Consider the following 18,231-nt stretch of genomic DNA (forward strand, 5'->3'; position numbering starts at 1 on the left):
AAGGGCAAAGGCCGGGCGCGGTGGCTCAAGCCTGTAATCCCAGCACTTTGGGAGGCCGAGACGGGTGGATCACGAGATCAGGAGATTGAGACCATCCTGGCTAACACGGTGAAACCCCGTCTCTAGTAAGAAATACAAAAAACTAGCCGGGTGAGGTGACGGGCGCCTGTAGTCCCAGCTACACGGGAGGCTGAGGCCGGAGAATGGCGTGAACCCGGGAGGCGGAGCTTGCAGTGAGCTGAGATGGTGCCACTGCACTCCAGCGAAACTCCGTCTCACAAAAAAAAAAAAAAAAGAAAAGAAAAAAAGGGCAAAAAGAACCTTATTTTACTGCCTTATCCCAATATCCTTTTATTTAATTTTTTAATTAACATGATGTGTGCCTATTTTCAGAATCAGTGACTGCCAGCTGCAGCTCTTGACATTATCAAGTGAGTTCTGGAAAATTCGGGGTAGCTCTTTCCTATTCTCTCACATGCCCAAAGAACTAAGTAATTTTGGTCCTAACTCTTACTATTCTATTCTGCTTCACGTGAAATCACATTGTTTCATATTGAAAACCAGGATGGCTATTAGTTCTTATTAATCTGTCATTATTAGGAATGAGAGGATATAAAAGAGGAATATAAAATGTATGAGTGTAGAGCTTTATACTCATACACTCATACACTCATAATGCCATAAGACATTATGGCAATTACTCTGTGAATCTGAGGTGAGACATTTCTTAAATTTTGAATTGTGGAGCTCTCTAGTTTTTGATAAATTTTATTTTATAAACATTATAATAAATACTGCTGCTTACAAAAAGATGAATTCCAGCTGCTGGGTATAAAGATGAAAGTACTCCACATCACATATTTGAAAAAGAATAAAGATATCTCTTTCTATATGTTCTTGCTTGACCTAACCAAATAAATTCTTCTGAAAGGAAGCATACTCTATTAGTCTAGATTGACCTTTTGGGTCACTATATCTTATGGGAGGCATGTGAAAATAACTCACCAGTCCCTTCCACTCAAATAAATGAATATTCAAGAATGAACTAATCTACTGTGGCAACAGCTTCTACCTTATACTAACACATCTTCATGCCCATCTCAAACCCCCTACCACTAGACTATGAGTTACTTATGAACAGGGATTATATTTTTTACTTCATAGGTACCCAATGAATTTGAAACGCAAAGACCTGTTATATGTTATAAAACAATCATTACCATATTTTAGCATGTTACAGAACAATGAAAACCATGTTTTAAAATGCTGAGGCTCTTTAAAAATCTAAACTTTGAAAACAAATCAAGACAGGCCCTATTGGAGTCCTTCCATTCAATAAGCCAACATTCAAAGAAGACTCTTTTCAGGGTATCCAGGACTCTCTGAACTGCATGTTCTACTGCAGTTTTTGTTTTTTGTTTTTTAAAGGTGGTATTACAAGAGCTAAAATTCACCAAGGGCAAATTAGAAAAGTCTTCACAGCTAGGGCTTAGCCGAATTAGAATCCCTGGCCTCCCAATAAGGGTTAAACCCCTAAAGGGATCAGAGTCTAATAAATAAAAAACATCCAGCTGAATTTTATCAGAGGGCAAAGTTTCAACTTTGCCCCAGCAACCAAGGATGAATTATGCATAAGATTAGTAAAGTGCTTTCGTCCACACCCTAGACAGAGAACATTTTTCTATCTCACTGTGACTGAAGGAAAACCAGCAATGTATTTGCCTGCCAAGAACAGCTGTGGCTGTACTCTTGATAGGAGTCTAACAACACTGTCGGATTAAAATTTAATTGTAAAGCTGCTGCTACCTGAGAGTAAAAGCATGAACTCTGGCTTCAGAAAGAAGCTGGGACTCCAGCATATTGAATAAATGAAGACAAGAGCTGGCATGTTCCTAACAAAGAGTGTGAGAATGTGCTCCTTTCTCCAATTGTCCCCTAAGCTGCATCTTTCTCTCTGTCACATTGGTAATCTGCAAGGGTGCCTAAAGGAAGCACAGCCCTTTTCTACACTTTGAACAGTACATACACGTTTTATTTCAAGAATGCTTGAAATTACAGAGTGAGGTCAGAAGGTGATTATGTGCTCTGCATTCTCTGAATATCCTACTCTTAATTTTGTTGAGTATTATCGAATCCCAAATAATTTCTCTCCTTGAAGCTGGCTACTGTCAAGAAGGACCTAAGACAATCTTAATGTTATTACAGAACAAAGATAATTTTATGATTTCATCAAATTCAGATAGAACACCCAATTAAAACCCAATATTTTATTGAGGCCTCATGAGCATTAAGGAACACACCCAAGTTTCCTACCTATTGATACAATTACTAGAAGTACCTGGGCTACCCAAAATTCCTACTTTAGCGAAAAAACTTATAGGTTATGTTATTTTAGACCAAAAGTTTATTATGTTCAGTTTATCTTTCCCCTATAATCCTTCACAAACTTGCCTTTTGATTTTGAAAGAAGACTGATATTGAAACATAAGGTATACATTTATACTTCATATTAAAACTTTAAAAAAGTAACTTAAGATCAAATTCCCTCTGAATCATTACAAACCAGGGCTTACTGTTTCTTTAGTATTATCGTACATTTTAAGCACTTAGAGAGGCTGAAGTCCTTTATGCAGTAACATGAGTATGCAATGTAAATGACCAAGCGGCATTCTTTCTTAAGTAGCTAACTAGTAAGAGGAATGACACTGGAATGAACCAGTTTGAAAGAAAAGCATATGTGTGTTCTTTATTTTATTTTATTTTTTGAGATGGAGTCTTGCTCTGTGGCCAGGCTGGAGTGCAGTGGTGTGATCTTGGCTCACGGCAACCTCCACCTCCCGGGTTCAAGTGATTCTCCTGCCTCAGCCTCCCGAGTAGCTGGGACTACAGGCGTGTGCCACCACGCCCAGCTAATTTTTGTATTTTTAGTAGAGATGGGGTTTCACCATGTTGGCCAGGATGGTCTCGATCTCTTAACTCATGATCCGCTTGCCTCGGCCTCCCAACGTGCTGGGATTACAGGCGTGAACCACCGGCCGTGTTCTTTATTTTTAAGTAATTAATTAATGTATATATGTATGTAGGTACCTATTTATTTAAGACAAGGTCTTGCTCTGTGTCCCAGGCTGGAATATGGTGTTGCTATCATGGCTTACCGTAACCTCCAACTCCTGGGCTCAGACGATTCTCCTGAATAAACCTTCCAAGTAGCTGAAACTACAGGGGTGCACCATCATGCCTGGCTAATTTGTTTTTATTTTTACTTTTCATTTTTAAGAGCTCTTGCTGTGTTGCTCAGGCTGGTCTCGAACTCCTGGGTTCAAGCAATCCTCCCACATCAGTCTCCCAAACTGCTGGGATTACAGGTGTCAGCCACCACGCACAGCTTTCATTCTTTAAAGCATTGGAGTTCATCAAACAGACTTAAACTGTGAAGAGCTGTGAAGTGATATATTATTGAAATCAAAAGTATGTATCATGACTAAAAGTAATAAGCTATCTTATCAATTGTGTAATTTTAGGCACATCACTTAACTTTGATGACTCAAACTTTACATCTATAATGTTCCCATGGTTTCAGTAAGTCTATGTTCCAATGGCTCCAGTAAGAATAAATGAGAATATAAGTATAATCTCTTTAAAAAAATAAATAACTAACTGAAGTCTGAGTTACTCTTGGTTTAGAATTGTAATATATTATGTAGTCTTACTAATTCAGTTCATTTGATTGGTAGGGGAAGGGAGCCAAACTCCACCAAGAAAAAAGCCAAAAACTATTCTTTGATATTATAATTTTCTTCTGTACGCCATGATTCTCCCTATTTAGAGGACTATGCTGGGTCTGCAAGACAGAGATGTTTTCTAAAACAAAGATCGGTGTTTCCTATTGTGAATTATAATATCACTAGGAGAATGGGTTTCAAATGAGTGATTTATATCAATATCTAAGCACAGCTCTTCTAAAAGCTGCTAAGCACTCCACGTGTCCCAAGTGCTAATGATTAAGCAATAAATATATCAGTAGCAGTTAGTGACAAGATGTCCTAAACTTTAGCAATGAGATTTTCACTTTGAGGGGGAGAAAGATGATTAAACATATGTGAACCTCATACTTGACACATGTTAATGGGAACAAAAGGATGCTTTCTACAAACTTTAAAACTGAATTCAACTGTGGGGAAAGGATATACACATGCGTTAAAAAGTATATTGTCAGCCGGGCACAGTGGCTCACACCTGTGATCCCAGCACTTTGGGAGGCCCAGGTGGGTGGATCACTTGAGTTCAGGAGTTGGAGACTAGCCTGGGCAACATGGTGAAATCCTGTCTCTACCAAAAATACAAAAATTAGTCAGGCATGGTGGTACATATTGTAGTCCCAACTACCTGGGAGGCTGAGGTGGGCATATGGTTTGAGCCAGGAAAGTGGAGATTGCAGTGAGCCCAGATCGTGCCACTGCACTCCATCCTGGGCAACAGAGGCAGACCCTGTCTCAATAATAATAATAATCATCATCATCATAAAATAAAAAGTACATTGACATGGCTGGGCACGGTGGCTCAAACCTGTAATCCCAGCATTTTGGTAGGCTGATGTGGACAGATTGCTTGAGCTCTGGAGTTGGAGACCAGCCTGGGCAACAAAGTGAGACCCCATCTCTATAAAAAAATTTTTAAAATGGGCCTAGCATGGAGGCACACACCTGTAGTTCCAGCTACTTGGGAGGCTGAGATGGGAGGATCACTTGAGCCTAGGTTGCAGTGAGCCGAGATGGCATACTGCACTCCTGCCTGGGTGAGAGAGTGAGACCCTGTCCTAAAAAAAAAAAAAAAAAGAAAGTACATTGTCCTAACTTTTATTATTTTCTTTCTTTCTCTCTTAGAAGAGTTCAGTGCTTAGAAAATCTGGATGAATAACAATACCAGCGATTTCACAAATTTCTTAGTTTGGTTCTTTTTGAAGGAGAAAAACAAGGATGAAACATGAGAAATACCCTTCTAGGAGGTAGAGAACATCTTTTCTCTTGATCCAAAATCCCAGTTAGTAAAGAAAATTAAAATTGAATATGCCAGACTGCCCAAATAAAGAGTTTAGAGGCACCAACAATGGAACAAATATGTAAACATTTAAAAATTTTGACCTGTCACACAATAGATTTATTTTATTATCTGTATTATCTCTGGGAAACAACTCAGATTTATAACTGTGGAAATAGCATGGTTATAGAATATTTTACAGAAATATAAGTTTAGTTATATTTCAAAATGTTTTTAAAACTGTATCAGTTCTTTTGAACTAAAAAAGTCTCATAGCTTTGAAAATAATCCACTTTCAAACAAAGTGAAGAAATTTATTTTAATCATTAATTTAATTTCTGAATGTGGCCCTAGGTATTTAATAAAGAAGTATACAACTATCATGTCACAGGTTATAATAACGGAAAACTCAGAACCTTTAAAAAAATCATATATTTTTCAATTGGTATACATTAATATCTAGTTATAATTGTTTATTAACTCCCCGGTTCTGAAGATCAATCTTTCTTTTCCCTGAAAAAAATGGTAAGAATAGTGGACAAATCTTCCCAAAAGTTTTGTTCACTTTTCAGTGAAAGCCACTTGGCATTTTTATCTGCTTATTCTTTTAAAAATGTAATTTGGGAAGAAAAATTTTAATTATTTTTGAGAAGGGGCTGAAGAAACCCCAGTGAGACATTCTGTAGAGAGGTTCTTTGTTAGTGTAACATCTGACCTTCTATATCTTTGGAAATCATGCAACTTGGCTAATGTAGTCCTTAAAGAATTAATCAAGCAGATTGTAAGGCCCTAGTTACAGTGGAGCCAGCCAATTATGAGTTGCTCAGAAATTCATCATTGGCATGTCCAACCACATTTTCCCACATAAAGATTAGTAGAAGTATGTGGAAACAAAGCCCATTCTCACTGCAGCACAGCTACAATATGCGTTCAGTAAAACAGACTTCAACAAAGTTTTGCTGTACTAAAACAGATAATTTATTTGCGAATCTCTGATTCCTACCTTTACCTGTAACACCCTTTTTTGCCAAAACTGCAAAGACTATCCTGTTTAGTTAAAACCAAACTAGGGACTTTTCTTTTTTTTTGAGATGGAGTCTCGCTCTGTTACCCAGAATGGAGCACAGTGATGCGATCTTGGCTCACTGCAACCTCTGCCTCCCAGGTTCAAGCAATTCTCCTGCCTCAGCCTCCAAAGTAGCTGGGATTACAGGCAAGCGCCACCAGGCCCAGCTAATTTTTTTTGTATTTTATTTTATTTTATTTTTCTGAGACAGAGTCTCACTCTGTTGCCCAGGCTGGAGTGCAGTGGTGTGATCTCGGCTCACTGCAAGCTTCTCCTCCCGGGTTCACGCCATTCTCCTGCCTCAGCCTCCCAAGTAGCTGGGACTACAGGTGCCTGCCACCTCACCTGGCTAGTTTTTTTTTTTTTTGAGACGGAGTCTCGCGCTGTGTCACCCAGGCTGGAGTGCAGTGGCGCGATCTCGGCTCACTGCAAGCTCCGCCTCCCAGGTTCACACCATTCTCCTGCCTCAGCCTCCCAGTAGCTGGGACTACAGGCGCCCGCCACCACGCCCGGCTAGTTTTTTGTATTTTTAGTAGAGACGGGGTTTCACCATGTTAGCCAGGATGGTCTCGATCTCCTGACCTCGTGATCCACCCGCCTCGGCCTCCCAAAGTGCTGGGATTACAGGCTTGAGCCACCGCGCCCGGCCTTTTTTTTTTGTATTTTTAATAGAGACGGGGTTTCACCATGTTGGCCAGGCTGGTCTCTAACTCCTGACCTCAAGTGATCCCCAGGCCTCGGCCTCCCAAAGTGCTGAGATTACAGGCGTGAGCCACCATGCCTGGCCCCAACTAGGGACTTTTATATTTAAACACACTTCTGAATTCAAAACACTAAAGTCACATACCACAAGCCTGAGTTTATCAATAAGTTAGTGAAACCCCCAAGACCATCTTTAAGTCTTTTCATGGTTGTGATAACACCCTCCCAAGCCTTGCTAAGAAGAACACTTTTCTTGCAAGAGAGAAATGAAAGGGGCCAGAGTAGAAGATTGGTTCTCTAAGGAGAGGGCAGTGCTGTTCTTAAATAAAGAAGCTCCTTTCAGATAAGCAGAATCAGATTCCAGTTCAGTTGGTTTGCTGGCTACCCTTACTTTGAACTCTCATATTTAATCCAGCAGGCTTCAAAGCAGGTGAGAAAATGACCTACCACTTAAAAGCAATTTTTCCTTTTTCAGGAATTCTGGCCTTAGAGAATATCAGCTCTGATATAAGCACATTCCACATCTCCAGGGATTTATGCAACACTTTTTCATTGCTCTGTGTCTAATGTCAGACTAGGTTTTCATCTCAGCCAGGAGAAAAATCAGGGGGGAAAAATCCTAACTTGCTAAAAATGAAGTCTTATTCCACATAGCCTTATACCATGCAAAAGAAGAGGCATTAAAACCATTAGCCATTCTAGTTAATTCCCTTTCATTTCTCTATATCTGATGTACAGTGAGAATTATTTAAAATCAGTCTCCACTGCCTGGCCTCACAATAACGCAATTTTTGTAACAAATGCGTTTTAAGAAATTCAAATTCAATTTGCTCTGGCATGTGAGCTATTACGAAAAGATATTAGATAAGAAAGAGACAATGGTAACAATAAAGAAATTTAGGAAAATTTTTAAAAGTCTGTCTTCTGAAATACAACAAGTATGTCTCAAAGATACTTCATCAATTTCTACTTTATTTGGTCATGAAATATCTGAGTTAACTGGAAATGCTAACACAGACAGTTTGTAACTTACCAACAGGTTCTGTTCTACAAGGTAGTTGCTTAGAACCTGAAACATTTCTTCACTTTCTACATTCATATACACATAATGTGCCAGAAGCATAGTAGTAACAATATATATATATTTTTTTGAGACAGGGTCTTGCTCTGTTGCCCAGGCTGTAGTGCAGTAGTGAAATCTTGGCTCACTGCAGCCTCCACCTCCCAGGCTCAAGCGATCCTCCCATTTCAGCCTCCTGAATAGCTGGGACCACAGGTACACACCACCACACCTGGCTAACTTTTCTGTATATTTGATAGAGATGGGGTTTCACCATGTTACCCAGGCTAGTCATGATCTCCTGAGCTCAAGCAATCCACCTGCCTTGGCCTCCCAAAGTGCTGGGATTACAGGCAGGAGAGCCATTGCACCTGGCCTACTAATAGTGTTTTTAAAATTATACCCAACCACCATTTATACTACAGTTTCTACGGAAAAATGCATTTTGAGCTGACTGTTAGGACATGTCTCCTTTAAACAAGAAGGAGGTAGGGTTTCCCACTATTGTTGCACTTTGGTGATGATGATGACAATGAAGGTAGCAACAACAGCTAACATTCACCTAGTTTTCACTGTGGGTAGACATAGTCCTTCCTAACACTTGAATCTTTTAAAGTCATTTAACGCTCACCAAAACCCATGAGAGGTAGTATTATTCTCATTTTACAACTAAGGCTAGAAAAGGTTAAGTAACTTACCTGACGTTGTACAGCAGTGTTTCAGGGCTAGAATTCAAAGCGCCTCCAGAGTCTATTTCATAACCACTCTGCAATGCTGCCTCTTTTCCACCTTGACAAGGCAGCACTATTGAGCTGTTCTAAATTCCTCTTATTAGGCGTAGAGTACAGCAAGTTTCCCCAAGTTTTAAATGTATATATAGGATCACCTGGGGATCTTGTTAAAATGCAGATTCTGATTCAGAAGGTCTGGAGTGGTGCCTGAAGTGATGCATTTTTAATGAGCTCCTGGGTGATGGTGATGCTCCTACTGCATAGAGCACACTCTATGAAGTGGCGAAGAAGTGTAATTTAAGCCTCTAGTTCCCTTGCTGTTTGTCTGTCTATAAAGGTATTAACACATTGTGTTTATAAGCTGGAAACTGGCCGGGCATGGTGGCTCACGCCTGTAGTCCCAGCACTTTGGGAGGCCAAGGTGGGTTGATCACCTGAGGTCAGAAGTTCGAGACCAGCCTGGCCAACATGGCAAAACCCCATCTCTACTAAAAATAAAAAAGTTAGCCAGGTGTTGTGGCACGTGCCTATAGTCCCAGCTACGCAGGAGGCTGAGGCAGGAGAACTGCTTGAACCCAGAAGGCGGAGGTTGCAGTGAGCTGAGATCACATGGTTGCACTCCAGCCTAGGTGACAGAGCGAGACTCTGTCTCAAAAAGAAAAAGAAAAAGAAAAAAAAAGCTGGAAACTGCCCATACCACAGTCATTTCCCATTAACTCTTAATGGAACCTGACTTTGGAAATCCTGCACAAATACTGGTTTGCAGGAACTTTCAGTAAATACTTAGCCTTTAGGGTTTTAAAATGTACATGTAAGGGCCACAGGGATAAAAATGGGGCTCTAAAAGTTTTACCATTAGGCACGTTCTTAACACTATATACCATCACCTATACAGACACCAAAATAAATGCTTGTTCATTATCCATCAACTGGAAAAGCAGTATATCAATAACTTTTGGTCTGCAAAAGAAGCTTCCACTTTAAAACATGTAATTATTCATTCTCAGTCTCTGCTAGAGGAGTGCTAAGGAACTTATGCTATGTAATCATAAAGGTTCTTCTGGTGCCATTAGTGACTGCCTAGGTAAAGGCAGACACTATATACATTAATTGTAGCTAGTACCCCATGGAAATATACTACTAACAGTTGGTATAGATCTATTTCGGATTCTAGATCTCCCTCCTTGCTCTATTTCACTTCCTTCCCACTCCACTTGCCTGAGACAAATCCAAGAATCATCTCTCCCATTGCTTGCCTGTGATCTCACATACACAGTTGCACATTTTCTTTCCAGCTATTAAATGGATGGAATTCTCTTTCTAGGCCATTTTTATTCCATGCCAGATTACATAGTAAGGTTATTTAAGTTTGAGATGCACTCACTCAACTATTAGCACTATTGCAAACAACAGTTACGAGTGTGATCACTGAGTGTTCATTTTACACTAAAAAGAAATAGAATAGTCAGTTTCCAAACCAAATAGCTATACTCCCTGAACAACAGTGGAAAGTCATTCTTCTTGAAGTTCGACCCAGAATCAAGTGCAGACTCAGACTCCTAGGCCTACAGCCAGTGGCAACTTAACACATTATATGGCTGACCTTCAGGGAAAAAGGGAAACCACTGCTCTTACCACTGGTGCCAGAAAAAAGCCAACTAATCTTTAAGGCACAAAATAAACTATTCTTAAGGCAGAAAAAGAAACTGTGAGGAAACAAGTTAGAATGGAGGCATATAGAGAAAAATACAGAAAATATATTACCAAGTAAGGACTAGTTTTTCCATGGTTCTCAGTGTTTTTATTTTGGGGAATATAATTAATCAGCATTTTCTTTTTGGGTTTTAACTCTTATTACCTGGTAGAAATGCAAAGATGTACAAGAAAGATGCATTTTTAAAAAGGCTTGGAGGCTGGGCATGGTGGCTCATGCCTGTAACCCCAGCATTTTGGGAAGCCGAGGCGGGTGGATCATAAGGTCAGGAGATTGAGACCATCCTGGCTAACATGGTGGAACCCTGTCTCTACTAAAAATACAAAAAAATTAGCTGGGCATGGTGGCAGGCGCCTGTAGTCCCAGCTACTCGGGAGGCTGAGGCAGGAGAATGGCGTGAAGCCGGGAGGTGGAGCTTGCAGTGAGCCGAGATCATGCCACTGCACTCCAGCCTGGGCAACTGGGCAAGACTCCATCTCAAAAAAAAAAAGAAGAAGGCTTGGAGACTTAAAGGCAATTATCTTTGCTAATTTTACTTTGAGCCAGTGACATTAATTAACAAGTTTATATAGAAGAGTAAATAGTTGCTGGGCATGGCGGCTCATGCCTGTAATCCCAGCACGTTGGGAGGCCGAGGCGGGCAGATCACTTGAGCCCAGGAGTTCAAGACCAGCCTGGGCAACGTGGCAAAACCCTGCCACTACAAAAAATACAAACATTAGCTGGGCATGGTGGCATATGCCTATAGTCCTAGGTACTCAGGGGGCTGAAGCAGGACGACTGTTGAACGCAGGAGGCAGAGGCGGCAGTGAGCTGAGATTGTACCACTACACTCCAGCCTGGGTGACAGAGTGAGACCTTATCTCAAAAAAAAAAAAAAAAAAACAGTCAATAGTGATGGGATACCCACTCTAATATCAGTCCTCAAGTATTAACTGGTTCAGGAATTGGGGAAGCAGTTCAAAACTAAAGGGTAAAAATGAAAATAAAGATCTACACATGGTTCTATATCCAAGTCTGGGGAAGGTCAGTAAGAACAAGCAGACACAATAACTTGGAGAATCTTTGAGACATAGGCACATTCTGTACCTAGGGACCAATGTCTCATCTGTCCCCCTGCCTTATATACTTATTATCCATCCTAGTTGTGCTCTTGAGTTTAAAGTTCAACAAATCCTGAGAACGAATGATTCCATTTAAATGAAAAAAATCAAAGGGTTTGTTTACAAAATAGGGTATTTTTTAAAATACCAAAGATAGTAACAAATGCTATGTTTATCATCAAAAGTGATCCATAAGAGCAAACTTTATAATGTTATACTGTTATAATCTTATATTGTATTCTTTAAACTTTTAAGCAACAGAAGTAGCTCAGATCACCAAAAATTTATGTTTGACATATTTATGGCAGCAGCTATACAAATCAATTCCTTTAATTTACAACAAATATCTTCCACTGTTCAGCTGAGTTAGCACAGGCAGATCAGAGATGGTTTCTTGTGTGTTTTACAAATAATCCACACAAGTCCTTGAGATCATACTTACAGCTTTAGCAAAAATACCCATGATTTCAGGAAACTGGTGTGTGAGAATGGCTATCATTGCTGTAGAAGAGCAAAATCCTGCTGTGAAATGTATGAACAAAGGAAGCTCCTTCTTTGGGTAAACAGAAACATGATGAAAGGCTGCAAGGGAGAATAGGTAAGAATCAATTTTATTTCAGAATAACATGTAAGTAAGTCTTAATCTTTTCAAATGAAATCTGTTTTTAAAAACAAAAAAGAAAAAAAAATTTAAAAACCAAGTCTCTGGCTAAGCAAGGTAGAAGACAGTTATCCATTACTTATCCCAGCATCAACAGCATATCTAAATAGACAGACAACTGTGCTGGGCGTGGGAACAGGATGGCATCATGGGAAAGAACATTGATTACAAAGTCATGCTGAGGTGACTTTGAAAAAAAAAGCTTTGTCACTTATTAGCTATGTGATCTTGAATAAGATGCTAAACCCTTTAGAAGTTGCTATGGAGAGTTGTAATGATGAACATTTTAAGTGCTTAATAAATGTGAGTTGCAGCCACGGGTGGCGGCTCATGTCTGTAATCCCAGCACTTTGGTGGTGCTGAAGAGGAGGATTGCTTAAAGCCAGGCATTTGACACTAGTCTAAGCAAAATAGTGAGACCCCCATCTCTTAAAAATTTTTAAAAATTAGCCCAGCATGGTGGTGTGTGCCTGTAGTCCCAGCTACGCAGGAGGATGAGGTGGGAAAATCACTGGAGCCCAGGAGTTTGAGGTTGCAGTGAGCTATGATCATTCTACTGCACTCCAGCCTGGGTGACAGATCTGTCTCCAAATAAATACATAAATCTGAGTTGTTACTTTTTTTTTTTTTTTTTTAAAGAAGAGTCTCGCTCTGTTGCCCAGGCTAAAGTGCAGTGACACGATCTTGGCTCACTGCAACCTCTGCCGCCCAGGTTTAAGTGACTCTTGTGCCTTAGCCTCCCAAGTAGCTGGGATTACAGGCACAGGCCACCACACCCAGTTACTTTTTTGTATTTTTAGTAGAGAGGGGTTTTGCCACGTTGGCCAGGCAGTTCTCAAACTCCTGGCCAAAAGTGATCTGTCCACCTTGGCCTCCCAAAGTGCTGGGATCACAGGTGTGAGCCACCACACCTGGCCTTGAGTTGTTATTAATTATTGTTCTTTGGGAGCTCAAAAACTAGTATGGAGAAAGAGGCAGACACGTCATTGGTAATTTCCTAGAACTATCAGTTAATAATTTTATCCAGTTATTAATGTGTTTATATATGTGGCATTTCATTACGCACTGTAAAAACTAAAGTAGGTAAGCTGGGAGCAGTGGCTCACACCTGTAATCCCAGCAATCCCAGCACTTTGGGACGTCAAGGCAGGAGGATCACGAGCTCAAGAGATCGAGACCATCCTGGCCAACATGGTGAAACCCCGTCTCTGCTAAAAATATAAAAATTAGGTGGGCGTGGTGGCATGCGCCTGTAGTCCTAGCTACTCAGGAAGGCGGAGGCAGGAGAATCACTTAAACCCGGGAGGCAGAGGCTGCAGTGAGCCAAGATCACGCCACTGCACTCCAGCCTGGCAACAGAGCAAGACTCTGTCTCAAAAATAAATAAATAGATAAATAAATAAATAAAGTAGGTAGGCCAGGCATGGTTGTTCATGTCTGTAATTCCAGCACTTTGGGAGGCCAAGGCGGGTGAATCACTGGAGGTCAGGGGTTTGAGACCAGGTTGGCCAACATAGTGAAACCCCATCTCTACTAAAAATAGAAAGATTAGCCAGGCATGGTGATGTGCACCTGTAGTCACAGCTACTTGGGAGGCTGAGGCAGGAGGATGGCTAGAACCTGAGAGGCGGAGGTTGCAGTGAGCCAAGATCATGCCACTGTACTCTAGCCTGGGCAACAGAGCAAGACGCTATCTCAAAACAAAACAAAACAAAACAAAACCTAAACTAGCAAACCAAAGGCCTAGGATTCTGACCATAAATAAAGTCCCTTATCTTATTTTACCATATTTACACATTTACTCAGCTATTATTATTCTAGTGATTGGATATTTCATTATCAATTATACTCAAGTATTTATATTTTATTTGAAATTTGAAAATACTTGAATAATAATACTGAGATGAGCCTATTAGAGTACTTAACATGCAGTAGGTGCTCAATAAATGTCTGCTAAACTGAGAGCTATTCTGGGACTTCATTAGGCCAGGAAGTTGACCGCTTAGGGCTGGATAATAACCCAGGAATTTCTGATGTAATATCCTGCATTAGTAAGGGATGACTAATTTTGTGCTGAACCAAGGTCAGCTATAAATTTCACTTTTAAAACATAATGATTCACAGAGATTACACCTAAGCTTCCTTCAACAGCTATATTTTAATTTTTATTTTACTATATTCAGAAAGTATATACCAAAACACAAACTCATTAAAAATCCAGAAAATTTCCAGAACCTTGAGCCTTGTTTAAAGTAAAAGTACATCAAAATGGAAGTTTTAAAAGGTAGAAACATTAGAAACTGTAGAGAACATTGTGTTTTCAGCACCCAAAGAATCAGTCAGCAATCCCCTTTGCCCTGTCCCTCAGCTGTGAGATGCCAACTTCTTCTTCTTCCCAACTTCAAATCAAGAGAAACAAACCCTGGTATTCAAGAAGGTGGGAAACACATACAATACAGCAAAGTTAATAATATTAGCTAACCTATATAGCATTTTATGGTTTATAAAGAACTTTAATTTATATTAACTCATTTAATTCTTTTCAGTAACCGTAAGAGATAGTAGTATTATTCTCAGTTTATAAGGTAGAAAACTGCATAGCTTTAGTAAGGAAATTTCCTGAAATATGAGATTTTTATACTGTAGGAGAGACCTAATTATTTCTTTCTGGATTGCTTTCTGTAGATTCATTTGTCAGTCAATGTTTGGCTAACACATCAAAATAACAGATGACTGACTATTACAGAAACACTCCCTTGGAACGAAAGTTCAAATTTCATCACTGGCTTGTAGAGAAAAATTTATCAGAAGGCATAAAAGACGACTAAATAGCTATGTGAACTAGGGGAATAGTTCAACTCTGAACTTATGAGGTCCATAAGCAAATTCCAGAATGCGGTAAGTCATATCAAGGTTGAAGGAAAATTAAAAACAAAAAACATTAAGTACTCCTGGGTATTAAAAATCCATATTGTTAACAATTTGTTCATTCTACCATAGCCACAGACAGAAAAAATACTCTAAGAACATAAAATATAATCAAACAAAACCCCCCAGCATATTACCCCTCTCCTACCTTCTGGAGTTTGCACCCTATATGGAGTTGGAATTTATAAAGTCTTGCCAAAAATAAACTGGTCTTATAGCTTATAGCTTTGACAACATGATAATAACCCTGATTTTATTCATATTACTATGTAAAATTGGCCTTATATTAGACAACCTTTGTAATAATTTACAAAGGAGGGCATTATTTTAGGCTAAATGTATTAGCTTAATATAATACACTCTTGCATACATCATGACGTTCCATAATTTAAGGTCCATTCTTTTGCCTTAAATATACTTGTTCCCGTTAAAATGGAAAGACAATAAGAACAACTACCACTACCACCACTTCAGGAAGAAAAATAAAATTTCTCTCATTAATGACATCTTAATTGCTAGAGTCAATGAATTCTTCTTAGTATTTACTTTACCTATTATCTCAGATATTCCTCCTCACTTGGAAATTTCTTCTTCCTTTTAGTTCTAGGATATCTAGTTTTAGTTATTGTCCTGTCTCTCCGACAACCTCTTCACTGAATCTTCAACTCTTTCTGCCACTCATTCCTTAGACATTTTTAAGGAATGCACCCATGGTTCCACCCTCAGTTCAATTGTCACTGCATACAGTTTTCCTTAGTGATTTCATTTATGCCTAGGACTTCTTTTGCTACTTAGAAAATGATGACTCCCAAGTCTGTTTTTTGAGATGTACAGAGGAAGATATATGAGGACCACTGGCAATTTTATTTACACAACCTAATCTTGTCTTAGGCCACAGCTGACTGGACAAGGAGTAAACACCTGGATAAATTTCATTCTCTCTCTCCCAGAAGTTTTAGAAGTGGGATTGAGGCTGGTTGCAGTGGCTTACACCTGTAATCCCAACACTTGTTGAGGCAGGCAGATCACTTGAGCTCAGGAGTTCAAGACCAGGCTGGGCAACATGGTGAAACCTCATCTCTACCAAAAATACAAAAATTAGCCAGGCATGGTGGCACATGCCTGTGGTCCCAATTACTTAGGAGGCAGAGTAGGGAGGATCTTTTGAGCCTGAGAAGTCGAGGCTGCAGTGAGCCGTGAATGTGCCACTGCATTCCAACCTGACAGTGAAATCCTGTCTCAAAAAAAAAAAAAAAGGAAAAAGAAAAGAAAAGAAAAGAAAAAGTGAGATTGAGATACTATTCATTCTGTATTGTTTGCCTGAACTCATGACATGTAAACAGAGGGCTGTAGGGGCCTCAAGTTTGGCCACATGGTCTATGAAGAAAGCCAAACTGTAAAGAGAAAAGATGTAAGAATGAAGTGGATACACTGAGAGAAACAGCAATGACAGATCACAGAAAGAGAAAATGGGGCTGGGGAGGGAGGAAAGGAAAGTAAGAATAGGAAAGACTGAAAAAGCATCTAGGGACAGAGATATTCAAATAATTGATTCCTGGAAATCCTAATGACTTTCTAGTCCTCAGTTCTAGTCGCTTACGAAGTTCAAATATAATTGTTGATTTTGAGTTCTCTGATAACCCGGTGTTCTTCCAACAAATCACTATGTATGTTTAAGCTAGTTCAAAGTTGCTCTCTATTACTTACGCCTATAACATTCACTAATTATAAATATTATATGTTTACTTTATAATCTATATTATATATATAACTTAAAAATACATCTATACCTATATATTACTTAGAGAGATAAAATATAGACTTGTATGTATATGTGTTAAGTAGATTATACAAGAAAATATTTAAGCATATAAATGTCTACATATGTACATATATATACACACATATACAGGTATGCATGTATATATGGATGAGATGTTACACAGGAAACACAAAGCTTGAACTTATTTATTTCCCCAACCCCTATTCCCAAACTGGCTCCTCCTTCGATAGGATAGATTTACCATTCTCCAAGTCACCCAAGTCAGAAAATTGAGAATCATTCTTGACCTCCTAGAGAGCTAGGCTCTCTCTCTCTCTCTCTCTCTCTGTCTTTCTTTGACAGAGTCTTGCTTTGTCACCCAGGCTGGAGTGCAATGGCACGATCTCGGCTCACTGCAACCTCTACCTCCTGAGTTCAAGCAATTCTCCTGCCTCAGCCTCCTGAGTAGCTGGGATTACAGGCGTGAGCCACCATACCTGGTTAACTTTTGTATTTTTAGTAGAGATGGGGTTTTGCCATGTTGGCCAGGCTGGTCTCGAACTCCTGACCTCAAGTGATCTGCCCAGCTCAGCCTCCCAAAGAGCTGGGATTACAGGCGTGAGCCACCATACATGGTTAACTTTTGTATTTTTAGTAGAGATGGGGTTTTGCCATGTTAGCCAGGCTGGTCTCGAACTCCTGACCTCAAGTGATCTGCCCAGCTCAGCCTCCCAAAGAGCTGGGATTACAGGCGTGAGTCCCTGTGCCCAGCCCTTCTCAAGCTTTCTTATAATATATTCTATACATGTAGCATTTAACACATTGTTCATCATCTTTTTTTTTTTTTTTTTTTTTCCGAGACAGAGTCTTACTCTGTTGCCCAGGCTGGTGTGCAGTGGCGCAATCTCAGCTCACTGCGACCTCCATCTCCCAGGTTCAAGCGATTCTCCTGCCGCAGCCTTCCGAGTAGTTGGCATCACTGGCACGCACCACCATGCTGGGCTAATTTTTTGTATTTTTAGTAGAAATGGGGTTTCACCATGTTGGCCAGGCTGGTCTCGGACTCCTGACCTCAGGTGATCTGCTCGCCTCAACCTCCCAAAGTGCTGGGATTACAAATGTGAACCACTGTGCCTGGCCTGTCCATCATCTTTTTATCAACCTTATCAGCAGCCTAGGAGTTCAGAATAGGGTGAGAGGGAGAAGGCACTAATATTTAGCATTTTAGTTAAGTACTTACAATGTGCCAGCCATGTTTATAAGAATACATTAATGAATTCGATTAATTCAACCAATATTTATTGAATAACAATTTTTATGGCAACCATTACAAGAGATACAGGAACAATGGCCAGGTGCAGTGGCTCACACTTGTAATCCTAGCACTTTGGGAGGCCAAGGTGGGTGGATCACTTGAGGCCAGGAGTTCCAGACCAGCCTGGCCGCCATGGTGAAACCCTGTCTGTA

At 39.9% G+C, this 18,231-nt stretch overlaps 1 protein-coding gene across 23 annotated transcripts in view; it reads right to left on the bottom strand.

The window, feature by feature from the left end:
- Positions 1-18,231, bottom strand: part of ST7L (suppression of tumorigenicity 7 like) — a 99,976-nt gene that overhangs the window by 9,244 nt on the left and 72,501 nt on the right. For 19 of the 23 annotated variants that reach the window (XR_002515623.2, XR_004176903.1, XM_017945883.3 and 16 more), the window contains one exon: positions 11,856-11,995. The exons of 2 other annotated variants lie outside the window; for them this stretch is intronic. Coding sequence is in view for 18 of the 21 variants with exons in the window: in XM_017945883.3 (XP_017801372.1) it covers positions 11,856-11,995 (140 nt within the window). In the remaining 3 variants the exon portion in view is untranslated. Of the gene's footprint in view, positions 1-11,620; positions 11,996-18,231 lie in introns of those variants that run through there. 2 more of the 23 variants (XM_021922224.2, XR_002515625.2) reach the window with 2 other exon arrangements.

This window comes from Papio anubis, chromosome 1, assembly GCF_008728515.1.
Source record: "Papio anubis isolate 15944 chromosome 1, Panubis1.0, whole genome shotgun sequence".
Classification (NCBI taxonomy): domain Eukaryota; kingdom Metazoa; phylum Chordata; class Mammalia; order Primates; family Cercopithecidae; genus Papio; species Papio anubis.